Below are 16470 nucleotides of genomic sequence, written 5' to 3' on the forward strand. Positions count from 1 at the left end.
TAAGTCACTTCAGTTGTGTCCGACTCTATGTGACCCCATAGATGGCAGCCCACCAGGCTCCCCCATCCCCGGGATTCTCCAGGCAAGAACACTGGAGTGGGTTGCCATTTCCTTCTCTTAATACGTGAAAGTGAAAAGTGAAAGTGAAGTCAGGCTGGAAGGTTGTAATTTCTAATTGTGGAGTCTCCCTCCCCTTGGTGAGGTTAGACCAATATCTTATGAAGGTTTCCTGGCTGGTGGGGTTTGTGCCTCTGTTCTGTGGATGGAGCTAAATCTTGTCTCTCTGAAGGGCAGTACCTTATCCAGTAGTGTGTTTTCGGATGTCTGTGGCTTCAGTATGCTTTGGGCACCCTGTCTGCTAATGTGAAGGGTTGTGCTCCTGTTTTGCTGAAGGATTGGCATGGTGCATTCAGCACTGGAGCTTGCTGGCTTTTGGGTGGAACTTGGTCTTAGTTTTGAGATGGAGGCCTTTGAAAGGGCTCTCACATATTAATGTTCTATGGGTTTGGAAGTTCTCTAGAGGTCCAAAGTCCTGGAGTCAAGTCTCCCACCTCTGGGATTCAGGCCCAACCCCTTACTTTAGGACCAGTATTTCACAGGCCACATAACACAGAAGACAAAACCCTTAGACTCGTGGTGAAATAACTCAACAGCCAAGATCACCCAGAGAGATTCACACATTTATAAAGAGAATGAAAGAGGGGAAAAGGAGAAAAACAACCAAACAAAATAAAGATAAAAAGAAGAGAGAAGAGAGAAATTAAGCCAATAACTGAACCCCTAAATGAAAATTTATACTAAAATTTAAGACTCTCAAAAATTCAAAGACAAAAGATTAAAAAAATCAAAAACTTTAAAGAAATAATGTAGACTCTTGAAAATACAAGCTCAAAAATAAAACATCTAAAAGAAAAATCAAAAACAAATCAAAGCCATGGAATTTATTTTAAAAATAAAGTTTCTGTCCTTTTTAAAAGAGGAAAAAGTAGGTTATAAAATATAAAACTTAAAGTAATAATAAAGAACCACTTCTGGACAGTATGATAAAAAATAAAATGGGGGCAAAAAGAGGGGAAATATATAAAAAGTGGTACTGAGAGGAGTGTCCAAGTAATTTGTCCGTTTTCCTGTTCTAGTAGATTTGCCTACTCAGAAAGTCCTCCAGTATATTTAGGAAGGTCTCTGACCCTGTTGTAGTCAGTGTCGTGGTCTGCTCAGACTCAGCTCTTGTCTTCCTCCAACTTGTATTTGCTCTCAGAGTCTACAGTTGCCCCTAAAGCACAGTCTCAGTCTAAATGCTAAAATTTTAACTGCTACAGCTGTAACTTCTGGGCTTGTTTTTCCCTTCCTTCCTTTGCTCACACAGCCCTTGGTGTTCCACTTTGGGTTTAGGCCTACCTTTGATTTTAAGTCTGTCTCCCACGTCTGTTCACTGCCTAACCATGACTGGGCAAAAGCAGCCGCTTGTTTGGGTTCAGTTGCTCAGTTGTGCTGGGGTGAGGGAGGGGTTCAGCAGACACCACTAGAGTGTGTGGGGAGTGCTTGGTGCAACTGGGCCACATAGGGTGTCACCACAGTCTGGGGTGGGTCGTGCACTTTCCCAGGGGAGTTGGTCTCAAGTTGTGGGGCCCCTGGCAAAGCCAAGCTGCTTGGACTCCCAGGAAGATGTGTGTGGTGACCCACATCCACTCACAGTTTGGTGGTAGTTGTAGTCTCTGGGACTGAGATCATAGTGGGCCCCTGCCTTCCCGCACCTCCTTCTCTGCTTCTGGGGCTTTAGACTGCAGCTGGCTCGCCCCTCTTTGGCATCTGCTTGGGCATGGTCCCTTGTTCGTGAGCACATAGAATCAAAGTACAGCATTTGAACCTTCCTGCAGGAATGATCCTTTGTTTCTCTGCCAGACCCAGAGTTTTCCTGGCCTGCCTTTGCTGTGCTGCTCCAGCCCCCTCAGAGTATCTTCATGGCAGTCAGCCCCGGCCCTCTCCCTGAGGCCCAACCACTGAAGCCTAGGGCCTCTGCACCAGTCCGCCACTCACTGCAGGCAGACACAAGCATGTGAGCCACTTCTCATCAGGGAAGTGCCACTTGCACAAACTCTGTGGTGAATTTTCTCTGTTTTGCCTTCAGAGCTTCAGAGCACCTGTCTCACTATTCTGCACTCCCCTCTGAGGTTCCGTAGCTCCCCCCTGATCCCACCTGTGAGGGAGTTTCCTAGTGTGCAGAAACCAACCCCCCTACCCCCACCCCCCCTGCTTCACAACTCCCTTCCTCAGGGTGCAGGTCTCTATCCTGAAATCCTTTGTCTCCCTTTTAGTTTCTATCTGTTGCTCTACCTCACTCCAATGAGATTAGTTTGCCTTTCTGGAAGTCTGAAGATGTTTAGAAGATGTTCTGTGTGGACTTGTTCTCCACGCAAGTGATTTTTTTATTTGTGGGGAAGAAGGTGTTCTTCATGTCCTGTTCCTCCACCATCTTGAAAGTCCCCCCTACATATTTTCATACTTGTCAACCAAAACAAGAGATTGAATATAAAAGTAGTATGGAAATCAAGCTTTTCTATATACCAGGCCAGATAGTGACAGTCTTATTGCAAAATGTTTTTATTTCAGAAAAGTTATTTTTTTCCTGAAAATATTAGTTATCTTTACATTTAATATATTTATGGTTTGTATTTTTACTTAAATATTTAATTATTTTTTAGTCTTAGTGTCAAGTATCCTCATAGAAATACTCATACATATAACCCACGTTAACAAAGCTTGTTGGGGTTACCCACTCTTTAAGAATATAAAGGGTTCTTTAACTAGTTTGAGAACTACTCCTCTATGGAGATTAAAATAAAAACTTTAATCATATATAATCTATGAATCAGTAATTTCCATTTTAGGAATTTATAACCTCTTAAAGATGAGACATTATATGTGCAAAGTTATTCATTGTTGGATTATTTTGATTACCAAAAGATTGAAAACACATCAGTAGCACCACTGACTCGATGGACATGAATTTGAGTGAACTCCCGAAGGGCAGGGAAGCCTGCCATGCTGCAGTCCATGGGGTCGCAAGGAGTCCAACATGACTTAGCAACTGAACCCACAACAACAAGAGAATTAGCTATACTGAGATACATGCATAAAATGTAATACTACATTGTATATGAGGCAGATATAAATGTATCAGTGTGTAATGTTCTCAAAGATATATTAAATAAAAAATTCAGGACTTCCCTGCTGATCCAGTGGTAGAGAATCGACCTACGAATGCCAGGGACACAGATTCGATCCCTGGTCTGAAAAGATTCCACATGCTGTAGGGCAACTAAGCCCATGTGCCACAACTGCTGACCCCGTGCACCCTAGAGCCTGTGCTCCTTAACAAGAGAAGTCAGTGATGAGAAGCTTGCTCAGTGCAGCTGCAGAGTAGCCAAAACTCACTGCAACTAGAGAAAACTCACACATGGCAACAAAGACCCAGTGCAGTCAAAATAAATATTTTTAAAATTCAAGGTACCAGAAAGTATGTAGTGTATACTACTGTTTGTACAAAATTATTTATATTAATGGTATATGAATATGCACAGCCTATGTGGTAAAGAATACACAAGATAAACTGCTTTGGTGATTGCCATTGTAGAGGGATGCTGGGGACAAGAGGTGGAGAATTTCTGAAAACCTGACTGCGTGTCACAATCCTAAAAAAATATACAGAAACAGCTGTACCTATTCCCCATCAATCCTAATATTTTAAAATATTTTTCAGTTTTTTTCCCTAAAAGTATATGTCTAATTACTATTTAGGAGTTAAGCCAGATTTAAAATCTAAATCTAACTGCTCTTAGTTCTCCCTTTTTGCCATTACATTAAAATCTCCATATACTCTCAAAAAGTGCCAAGACATTCACCAAAAACAATTATTTTATGTATAGTAGTAATTGTTTCACTGCAGTCATGATTTGACCTGCCCAAGAGATACACAGCTTCCCTGGGAGCTCAGACAGTAAAGAATCCACGTGCAGTGCTGGAGACATGGGTTCAGTCCCTGGATTGGAAAGATCCTGTGGAGAAGGGAATGGCTACCTACTCCAGTATTCTTACCTGGAGATTTCAAAGGACAGAGTAGCCTGTCAGGGTGCAGTCCATTGCGTTACAAAGAGTCGAACACAACTGAGAGACTTTCACTTCACTTCACTTCAGTCAGTTCAGTTCAGTCATTCATTCATGTCCTACTCTTTGCGACCTCATGGACTGCAGCGCATCAGGTCTCCCTGTCCATCACCAGCTCCCGGAGTTTACTCAACTTCATTGAGTCGATGATGCCATCTAAACATTTCATCCTCTGTCATCCCCTTCTCCTGCCTTCAATCTTTCCTAGCATCAGGGTCTTTTCAAATGAGTCAGTTCTTCATATCAGGTGACCAAAGTATTGGAATTTCAGCTTCAGCATCAGTCTTTCCAATGAATATTCAGGACTGATTTCTTTTAGGACAGACTGGTTGAATCTCTTTGCTGTCCACAGGATTCTCAGTAGTCTTCTCCAACACCACACAGTTCAAAAGCATCAATTCTTCAGCGCTCAGCTTTCTTTATAATCCAGATCTCACATCCATACATGACTACTGGAAAAACCATAGCTTGACTAGACAGACCTTAGTTGGCAAAGTAATGTCTCTGCTTTTTAATATGCTGTCTAGGTTGGTCATAACATTTCTTCCAAGGAACAAGTGTCTTTCAATTTCATGGCTGCGTCAAAATATGCAGTAATTTTGGAGCCCCAAAAAATAAAGTCTGTCACTGTTTCCCATTTATTTCCCATGAAGTAATGGGACCAGATGCCATGATCTTAGTTTTCTGAATGTTGAGTTTGAAGTCAACTTTTTCACTCCCCTCTTTCACTTTCATCAGGAGGCTCTTTAGTTCTTCACTTTCTGCCATAAGGGTGGTGTCATCTGCATATCTGAGGTTATTGATATTTCTCCCAGCAATCTTGATTGCAGCTTGTGCTTCATCCAGCCCAGCATTTCTCATGATGTACTCTGCAAATAAATAAGCGGGGTGACAATATACAGCCTTGACATACTCCTTTCCTGATTTGGACCAGTCTGTTGTTCCATGTCCAGTTCTAACTGTTGCTTCTTGACCTGCATACAGATTTCTCAGGAAGCAGGTCATGTAGTCTGATATTCTCATCTCTTGAAGAATTTTCCACAGTTTTTTGTGTTCCACACAGTCAAAGGCTTTGGCATATTCAACAAAGCAGAAATAGATGTTTTTCTGGAACTTTCTTGCTTTTTTGATGATCCAACAAATGTGCAATTTGATCTCTGGTTCCTCTGCCTTTTCTAAAACCAGCTTGAATATCTGGAATTTCATGGTTCATGTACTATTAAAGCCTGAGTTAGAGAATTTGAGTATTACTTTGCTAGCGTGTGAGATGAGTGCAATTGTGTGGTAGTTTGAGCATTCTTTGGCATTGCCTTTCTTTGGGATTGGAATGAAAACTGACCTTTTCCAGTCCTTGGCCACTGCTGAGTTTTCCAAATTTGCTGGCATATTGAGTGCAGCACTTTCACAGAATCATCTTTTAGGATTTGAAACAGCTCAACTAGAATTCCATCACTTCCACTCGCTTTGTTCATAGTGATGCTTCGTAAGGCCCACTTGACTTCACATTCTAGGATATGTGGCTCTAGATGACTGATCCCACCATCGTGATTATCTGGGTCATGAAGATCTTTTTTTGTATAGTTCTCCTGTGTGTTCTTGCCACCTCTTCTTAATGTCTTTTGCTTCTGTTAGGTCTGTACCATTTTTGTCCTTTATTGTGCCCATCTTTGCATGAAAAGTTCCCTTGGTATCTCTAATTTTCTTGAAGAGATCTCTAGTCTTTCCCATTCTATTGTTTTCCTCTATTTCTTTGCAGTGATTACTGAGAGAGGCTTTCTTATCTTTCCTTGCTATTCTTTGGAACTCTGCATTCAAATGGATATATGTTTCCTTTTCTCCTTTGCCTTTCACTTCTCTTTTTTTGGTAGCTATTTCTAATGCCTCCTCAGACAATCATTTTGCCTTTTTGCATTTCTTTTTCTTGGGGATGGTCTTGATCACTGCCTCCTGTACAATGTCATGAACCTCCATCCATAGTTCTTCAGGCACTCTATCAGATCTTTTCCCTTGAATCTATTTGTCACTTCCCCTGTATAATCATAAGGATTTGATTTAGGTCATACCTGATTGGTCTAGTGGTTTTCCCTACTTTCTTCAATTTAAGTCTGAATTTGGCAATAAGGAGTTTATGATACGTGTACCGGTCACTTCACTTCAAGCAATACACAGATGGGCAAACGACAACTTTGATTCAGTCTCAAGAGCTTGAAGCAAGACACAGACTGAGTCCTAAATGAATAGTGGACTATGATTAGCAAAAGTAGTTTGTTATTAATGGAGAACGTGATCAAGACAGACATAGGCTATGTGTAGCAACCTCTGGTGTTAGTGAGGACTAGCAGAAGTACCTGAGAACAATGGTTCAGTCAGAGGGCATAAGCTTTGCCCCACCCTCAGAGGTTCTTACAGAGAAGGCAATGGCAACCCACTCCAGTACTCTTGCCTGGAAAATCCCTTGGACGGAGGAGCCTGGTAGGCTACAGTCCATGGGGTCCTGAAGAGTCAGACACGACTGAGCGACTTCACTTTCACTTTTCACTTTCATGCATTGGAGAAGGAAATGGCAACCCACTCCAGTGTTCTTGCCTGGAGAATCCCACGGATGGGGGAGCCTGGTGGGCTGCCGTCTATGGGGTCACACAGTTGGACACGACTGAAGCGACTTAACAGTAGGAGCAGCAGAGGTTCTTATTCATTAGTTCTGGACAGGGGCGTAACATTTCTAGTAAGTTCCTAGGTGATGTTGAGTCTGTGGGACTGGGAGCCATACTTTGGGAATACTGCATTAAAGAACCTGTGGTTTACAGTGTTAATGGGTAATCTGGGGCCAGAACAATGAGTTGTAATTTGATTAAATGATTAAATGATACCACAGGTCAGTTAATTTCAAGATACTGAAAATGTTATGAATGTTTAAGAGGAAACATAAATGTCACCCTTGCTCAAATCTATCTTCTTTGTCCTCTGCTTAATTAAAACCAGAAAAATTATTACATCAAAATTCATTATAGTCCATTTTGATGGAACCTATTTTAGTGTTTTCTTGATTTTTAAAATTAAAGTTTTGGGGAAAGTCAGTTTGAATCATATCTATCTCATTAAAACTATCTGTTTCAAAGAAGAATTTCGTTTGAAATTTGGTTAAGGTTAACATCAGATGGAAATTAACATGTGGTTAGTGTGAACTTTAGTCTCTAGCAGTCCTGACATTCAAAAGGCCAAATTTTATGTCACGTTTTATAAAATGAGTGAGTAGAAATGTGATTCCTTCTGTTACAATTTCACTTGAACCTTTGGGAAGTAATTTATCTCTCAAAGAAACCTGAGATATGTAACATGCTGAAATCCTAAGGAGAAGACAGTCTGAAGTTAATAATTCCTGGGACTTCTTTAAGAAATGCGTGCTAAGTTCACAGAGTGGTACCTCTATCAGCATGACTTTCCTCATAGTCACATTATTTTTCAGAGAATTTGCATATTACTAGTTCTTAGCCTTGTGCCTCTGACTCATATGAATCATTTTCCTGAAACTACTTTCTTCCTCAGGCTTATTAAAAAAGTAAAAAATTCCTGTCGTCTGAGGTTTAAAAACAAAAAAGATACATAGATTGTAAAAGACACAGGCTGTGAAAATATTCTAGATTAAAGGAGACTAAAAATAACTGGAAGGAGATCCAACCAGTATACTAGAAGGGCTGAATATTCATTGGAACAACTGATGATGAAGCTGAAGCTCCAATCCTTTGGCTACCTGTTGCAAAGAGCCAACTCCATGGAAAAGACCCTGATGCTGGGAAAAATTGAAGGTGAAAGGAGAAGAGGGCAGCAGAGGATGAAATGGTTAGCATCACTGAGTCAGAGCATGGACATCAATATGAGCAAACTCTGGGAGATAGTGGAGGACAGAGGAGCCTGGCATGCTGCAGTCCATGGGGTCGCAAAGAGTTGGAAATGACTTAGCAACTGAAAAACACAGCAAAAATAACAACTAAATGCAATTCTACCCCTAGACTCTGGATCCTATGTTAAGAGGGTCAAAAATGCTACAAATGACATTATTAGGTCAATGAATGAAACTGGAATATAGATATAGTACAATAGATATTGTGTGAATTAATAGTTCTACTATGGTTGTTTAAGAGAATATCCCTATTCATAGGAAATGCACACTAAAGTATTTATGGGTGAGAGGCTATAATGTATATAATTATGGTTCAGAAAAAACAATGATTTCACAGAGCACACAAATGATCAAATAAATGGCATAAAATGTTAACAGGTCAATCTGAACAGGTCAATCTGGTTAAAATGTGTTCAGGACTTCTTGTACTACTTTTATTATTCAAGTTTAAATAACTTACAAATAAATTTTTTTTTTTAATGTAGAAAAGTGAAACGTGGAATTTAAAAGTTTGTTGCCTTTAAGAGAGAGAAAATTTCCTTAGGACATGAAGTTGGAATCTCAGAAATCTTTTCTATCACTGAGGAAGTGATGTGTCAAAAAATAGCGCTTAAAGAGTCAACATAAGGAGCACCTTCTTTGATAGAGTTCTAGATTTCTATGGCCATATCTATAAAATATTACTGATAATTCTTACAAAAAGGCATGTTTATGATGTTATGATATGAGTTAGTTATATGTTTAACAGAGGTTATTTGCCAGTATTAAATTTCAGCCAAGTCATGGCCAAAATACTTGGGGGAAATAGGAAACTACTTGGAAGAAAGAGAAACTAGGAGAAAAGAAAAGTGTAAATCAGGATCTAATCTGAGTATTTTGCCTTTGGGGTAAAAATGAAAGACAGAGACTTGTTAACTGTCTTCTTCTGATTAGTCCCAGAATAATCACAGTAAATGATTTGGCTTTTAATGAACCTATGATAGGAAGACCCAGTTTATAAATCACATTTTGCATTTAATTCTTACTTGGTGAGCTCTTGTTGTTTTTTTGTTTGTTTGTTTTTCTAACTATGATGTATGTTTCTGTCCTTGGAAAGCCTTCTCCTTTCCAAGTATTCCTGCCTAGAGTTGCATCTCTCTTTCAATAGCTTTCACAATAATTCAGATGTACTACTGCCATATCACAGATATTTTCTATACTTCCGTTATTAATTCAACGGTTTTATTTAGTGTTGTACTCCTATAAGTAAGGGTTTGTTATCACACAGAGTATTACCTATGAGAATCATAAGTAATTAAACCATGAAATTAAATCAAAGAAACTCATTTTTCACTATGCCTTTTCCTTGCTGAGGTCAGCTTCCATTGGCTAGCTTTTCATCTCACACAACCTAAATTTTTTTTTCCTTTTGAATACATTATTGGATACTTGATAGACTTGTTTTAGTTATATATCTCTCTTAATATTGGTACTTAAACCTTCACAAAGAAGGACTTCTTTAATTGTTAACCCTTATATAGCCATCCAAGTGAAGGAACTAACTACCTTGGCACACATTAAATGATACATTAAACCATTGCACATAAATCCATATTTATTCCAAAGAAAACAAAATAAGGCCCTAAATTTAAAAGCTACATGATTACTTCATTGTGTGAATGTCCCTGTAGAGATTTAACTCTATGACATCAAAATTTGTAAGCTTCCATCAGGTAGGGGCGGTAGATAGGAGGGAGCACTAGAGGAAATGACTCCCAAGTTCCTCAGTAACATCATCTCTGGAAGTCTTTGCAGACCATTGTGCAGCTGTTTAAAAATCAGCTGGTTGGAAATGACGAGTGTATTCCCTTCATTTGCTTTTGTGTGTGTGTGTGTGTGCGTGTGTGTGGTTTTAATATTTTTTTAATTTAAATTTATTTATTTTAATTGGAGGTTAATTTGGTTTTGCCATATATCAACATGAATCTGCCATGGGTGTACACGTGTTCCCCATCCTGAACCCCCCTACCACCTCCCTCCCCGTACCATCCCTCTGGGTCATCCCAGTGCACCAACCCCAAGCATCCTGTATCCCGCATCGAACCTGGACTGGCAATTTGTTTTTTATATGATATGATATACATGTTTCAATGCCATTCTCCCAAATCATCCCACCCTCTCCCTCTCCCACAGAGTCCAAAAGACTGTTCTATACATCTGTGTCTCTTTTGCTGTCTCACGTACAGGGTTGTCATTACCATCTTTCTAAATTTCATATACATGCATTAGTATACTGTATTGGTGTTTTTCTTTCTGGCTTACTTCACTCTGTATAATAGGCTCCAGTTTCATCCACCTCATTAGAACTGATTCAAATGTATTCTTTTTAATGGCTGAGTAATACTCCATTGTGTATATGTACCACAGCTTTCTTATCCATTCATCTGCTGATGGACGTCTAGGTTGCTTCCATGTCCTGGCTATTATAAACAGTGCTGCAATGAACATTTGCTTTTTTATTGATAAAAATATACTGGTTCTTTTTAGAATCTAGATTGCAGAAAGCTTTATAACTCTTGAAATTTATGCTGTATAAAAGACACTTGAAAGTATATGTAAAGACATCCAAAATAAGGCAAATAATAATGGGTTACTATTGACATGCTTGGTTTCCTCCCATGGCAGCAATGATAATTGTCTGAGTCACAAGCTACATTTTTTTAAGTGATGATTTTAACATTAAAGCCCTGAAACAAGGTGTTTTTCCAACACTGGATAAATATTTAACCAAAGAAAAGTGAGCAGTTTAAAACCAGTCATGTCCAGGTAACAGATAGCAAGGGCCAGAGTAATTCTTTAATTGAATCACATAAACTACAAAACCATGCGTCAGTCAGATTCCTCAGTTTATCTAGTGATGCAGACTTTGAACAAATAGGAAATTTAATCTGTTATGTAAGAGCACCATTTTGTGGCCATTAATGAACTTTTTATGTTTCTTTTGGCAGATGGAGATGGAAACATGGATCACTTGCTGCCAGGTTGTGAAGACAAAAACTGCCAGAAAAGTGTCATTTACTTAGCAAGATCTGGAGCAAAGCAGGTATATCTACTTGTTTTTTAATGTAAGTAAGGTTACAATCTTGGAAAACAATTTCAGAGGTTAGAAAAGTATTTGAAGAATCAGAAAAGAGAAAAAACAAAATAAGTTTACTTCCTCATTTTAACTTGTTGTTCAGTCACTAAGTCGTGACTGACTCTGCGATTCCATGGACTGCAACATGATGGGCTTTCCTGTCCTTCACTGTCTCCTAAGTTTGTTCACACTCATGTCCATTGAGTCAGTGATGCCATCCAACCATGTCAATTCTCTCCTGCCCCCTTCTCCTGCCCTCAGTCTTTCCCAGTATCAGGGTCTTTTCCAATGAGTTGGCTCTTAGCATCAGGTAGCCAAAGTATTGCAGTTTCAGCATCATTCCTTCCAATGAATATTCAGGACTGATTTCCTTTAGGATTGACTGGTTGGATTTCCTTTCAGTCCAAGGGACTGCCAAGAGTCTTCTCTAGCACCACAGTTTGAAAGCATCATTTCTTTGGCACGCACCCATCTTTGTGGTCCAACTCTTATCATACTTGACTTAAACCATAGCTTTGAGTATACTGCCCTTGTTGGCAAAGTGATGTCTCTACTTTTTAATATTCTGTATAGGTTTGTCATAGCTTTTCTTCCAAAGAACAAGTCTCTTTTAATTTCATGGCTAAAGTCACCATCCACAGTGATTTTGGAGCCCAAAAATAAAATCTGTCACTGTTTCCACTTTTTCCCCTTCTATTTGCCATGAAGTGATGGGACCAGATGCCTTGATCTTTGTTTTATGAATGTTAAGTTTTAAACCAACTTTTTCACTCCCCTCTTCCACCTGCATCAAGAGGCTCTTTAGTTCCTCTTTGCTTTCTGCCATTAGAGTGGTATCATCTGCATATGTGAGGTTGTTGATATTTCTCTCAACAATCCAGCTTGTGAGTCATCTAGCCCAGCATTTCACATAATGTACTCTGTGTATAAGTTAAATAAGCAGGGTGACAATATATAGCCTTGACATACCTCTTTCCTAATTTTGAACCCAAGTAAGGTCTTCATTCTCCTTAGGAGGACTCTTGTGTTCATATCAGCTTTTCTCCCATTAGTCTGTCTTTGAGTGTAATTCTCAGGCTCAGACGTGGCACCTTACTTTCTATATGACAACCAACACTCTGCCTCCATTTTAACTTAATAAAATGCATTTAAATCTATTTTTGTTGGTTTACTGAGAGAAAAAGTACTGCAATTGGAATGTATTGCAATGATTTCTCATAAAGAAAACCCATTCCTGTTTTTAATATTTATTTATTTATTTGACTGTGTGTGGTCTTAGTTGCGGCATGTGGGATCTTTTGTTGCAGCGCACAAACTCTCTATTTGTGAAATGTGGGCTTACTTGCTCTGTGGCATGTGGGATTTTACTTCCTCAACCAGGGATTGAACCCACGTCCCCTGCATTGCAAGGCAGATTCTTAATCAGTGGACCACTAGGAAAGTCCCAAGAAACCCATTATTGATCCTGCAGTTATATGGTCTGTTAGCCATTTATATGCTGGGAATATGGTAAGATACACGATAACTATAATAAAGAATTATGTAGAAGAACACCGTATCTAGTTTCAAGGCTAATCTTGTTTTTATTTGTGATGTCTAGATCTATTTTGTTCTTTTATGTCAACTATTCCTGTAGCTTGTTGAGAAACAATTCAGAATCTGATAGTCCCAGCAGAGAATTAATGTGAGAATGATAAAAAAAAAATTTTAATGTGGGAATGATAGTTTATGACATTGAGAATTTTTCAGTATTGATAACACCTGAAAGGAAACCAGTAATACAGTAGTAGAATTAATTATATTTTCTATTTGGGGGTAAAAAAATGATAGAATGACATCTTGATTTTTATAGCCCTTATGGGTAGGAAGTATCACCTTTCATACTAAGACACTAGAGAAAACAAATCTTCAAATCTTCCTATAGTCAACATTCTAAAAACATTTAACTCTTAAACCCATAATCTGTATTATCTTGAACTTTTTGAAAGTTTTGAATCGCTGAAAATATTAGGTCAAGAAACTCCTCATCATTGGTTCATAGCTGTAAATATACCTAGTAATTGCAGCCTGTCTTCAAGTGACAGACTACTATATTTTCAAATTATGCAGTCATCTCTCTCTGGGAAGATAAATGTCACAGTTCTTTGTTGACTGTTAAGAATGTCACATTAATGAAAAATCTTTTTACTTCTTAGACCTTAATACATTTACCTTAACAGAAGTACTTTATCTTCATTAATAAACTGTCATCCTCTTCAGAAACTTGAGATAACTCGACATTTTGTGAAATTTCTCATCCTCTTCCAAAATAAAAGCAGCGATTTTTTTCAGTCATGTGAAATGTTAAAACATTTTGATGATATATAATACTTTTGCTTTAAGAAAGATTGAAAATTTCATTAGATGCATATCAGTTTTTTAAGCTGCTTGTTTTCTATACATTTGCCTTTATAGTTAAGCCATATTTTTCTTTTTACCTTGGCAAACTGTGCTTTCTTTGAATACATAGAAAACGTTTGGGATGTTCTATATACTAAACACTTTTCAAGAATTCACTTTTTATGTAGTTTGGCTTGGAGCCACGTATATGAGCCACCTGCTTACAAGGAAAAAAATATCTGTGGGCATGTTTGACCTCCTGTCATTTCAAGCCAGCTGCACCTGCTTCTGTTTAGACATCTTTAGGTTATGTGCCAGTATCTAGCAATAGTAACTATTGTTAGTTGTGGACACATCTCTAATTTCCATGTATTGATTTCCAGTCTTCAGATTTTTAGTTCAGCTAGGTTATTAAAAGTAAAGATTTGGGCATTCAGAAGAGAACAGGCTTTACCAAAGCTCATTTTGAAATGAACCTATTCTCTGTGTTTTCTTCATTATAATCAGTAGAGAAATAAAGAATTTATGTAAAATGTAGCTTCCAGCTGTTTTGGCAACAAAGCTCATTCTCCTGGGCTGGGACGGCTTGTCAGGGCTAGTATTGTTTGGAAAGCCTCAGAGCTGCTTGTTTCTGAGTATGGTGACTAAACTCATCATCATGTATAAGAGGCAGAGCACAACAAGGGAGACTCTGTCATGTTCTAATTTTCTTCCTAAACTGGTCCTTCCAAAGGACATCAGTATTAGATATTACGATTTTTTAAATATTCATTTATGTTTATACTTTCACTCATCGCATATTCTGTTTATTCATTTGTTTAATTTTATTTTTTTCTGAGCTGCATTGGGTCTCCATTGCTACACACGGTCTTTCTCTATTTGCAGAAAACGGGGCCTACTTCTCTAGTTGTGGTGCATGGGCTTCTCATCGTGTTGGCTTCTCTTGCTGCAGAGCACAGGTTCTGGAGCATACAGGCTCAGTAGTTGTGGCTCACAGGCTTAGTTGCCCTGCAGCATGTGGGATCTTTCCAGACCAGGGATTAAACCAGTGTCCCCGCATTGCAGGGTGGATTATTAACCACTGGACCGCCAGGGAAGTCCCCAACACACGTTTTTAAATGGACAGTTCAACTAAATGTTTGATAATATCATTTCAATCCTAAGATTCCATATTCTGTGAAAAACTTTTTAAGGTTCTATATGCTAGTTCAAGGAAAGATGACTACTGATAAATTTTAAGGTAGACTTATTTTTTTTAGAGTGTCAGTTACCTATTTATCAAAGTAAATTATAATACTCTGCCATTTTGCAGAGATACAACTTAAGAAAGATGATACATATCTTGAGGATTTTTTGTGGATCATTTGTTTTACAAATGGTGATTTTTTTTTTTCTAAAATGACTATAATGTCTAATTTTTTTCTCTTAATCCACAGTGGATTCCTGTCCTACAGGATTTTAGCAGTAAGGGTACACTCTGGGGCTTTGTGCCATTTGTACATGAACAGCAACCAACTGAAATACCAATTCCAATTACCCTTCATATTGGAGATTACAACATGGATGGCTATCCAGATGCTCTTGCCATACTGAAGAATACATCTGGAAGGTATGGAAATTAAGTCAAAAGGAGAAATATGTGTAAGATACCTTCACTATGACACATTATACCTGAATAGCACCTAAATAAGGTACAGTCCCTTAAATAAGGAACACAGTGAATTCAGTTTCTGTTTTTCACATGGTCCCTGAACTTCTCCCAGCTGCTTAGAATACCTGTTCTTGTTCTATTTTATAGACCACTGAAAGGCATATTTTCACTCAACAAGCTTGGTCTTTAAAAGGTCAAAATTTTTATAAGCAAATGACTCAGTTACATTTTGAGTCTAAAGACTATGGATGTCACGAGTTCAGCCTAGGCTTAACTCGGTCCAGCCATTTAGCACCTGTGTGACTTGGGCAGCTTACCTAAACCCCTCATTGAGAGTAATAATTGCACCTCTGTCATGGAGTTATGGTGGAAAAATGTGAGTTAAAAATAAATGAAGCAATTAACAAGATACTCATCATATGCCGACTTATAGTATCAGTGAATGTTGCCTTACTGTTACTTGTTTTATAATGGTATCCAGAATTTACACATGACTGTTGATAATATTTGTAAATACAAAATTGTTTAGTACATTTATTGCATTATCACTAATTTTGAATGTTGTTGCTATTTTTTCACCTTAAATAGAAGTACCAGTAGCTAAACCAATGTAGTTAAATTCACAGTCTGTTCTTGGCAGATTCTATTAATATGACTCTTCTGAAATTTTAATGCTTTATTGTATTTTTCATATTGCAGTTAGTTGTGTTTCTTACTCCTTATTCTTTCTTGCCTCTTAAATCATATCTATCCATAGTTTTCCTTCTGAGCATTAATTCATTTTTTGACTCTGGAATTTGTGATGATTCAGCTCACATTTACTACCAGGCTCATAATGTAATACAACTGTCCTGGGGAAAGAAACTAGACTATTGTTAATTTCAACATAAAACAATGTTATCTAGAAATGTGATTTTTAGGAAACCATACATTATTAGTGATTATCCCTAAATATTTATAAAATATTATGAAGAATTGTACTTTAACTTTTCTGAGGACCTTGATTTGAATTATAGTCACTCTGAGTTGTATTTACAGAATTTTCCACAGATATGAGCATCATGCTCTGTAATGCAGAGTAGTATATACCACTCATCACCTATGTGTGAAGCACATCTGATAGAACCAAAAGAAATCTCTGAGTTGAATGTGATTTTTCTTCCTTTTAAATATATAGTGCCCTATAAAAGCAAAGAAATGTAAAAATCGCTTTAATTTGAACATTTACCCTATTCAAAAGAATAAGAAATTACATCTCAT

General features: G+C 38.0%; 1 protein-coding gene across 1 annotated transcript in view; it reads left to right on the forward strand.

Moving 5' to 3' along the window:
• Positions 1–16470, forward strand: part of ITFG1 (integrin alpha FG-GAP repeat containing 1) — a 302948-nt gene that overhangs the window by 143883 nt on the left and 142595 nt on the right. The window contains exons 10-11 of the mRNA XM_010843982.1: positions 11053–11147; positions 14996–15168. Coding sequence (XP_010842284.1) covers positions 11053–11147; positions 14996–15168 — 268 coding nt within the window. The remainder of the gene's footprint in view (positions 1–11052; positions 11148–14995; positions 15169–16470) is intronic.

Source organism: Bison bison, unplaced genomic scaffold (genome assembly GCF_000754665.1).
Source record: "Bison bison bison isolate TAMUID 2011002044 unplaced genomic scaffold, Bison_UMD1.0 scf7180017864192, whole genome shotgun sequence".
NCBI classification, from domain to species: Eukaryota; Metazoa; Chordata; class Mammalia; order Artiodactyla; family Bovidae; genus Bison; species Bison bison.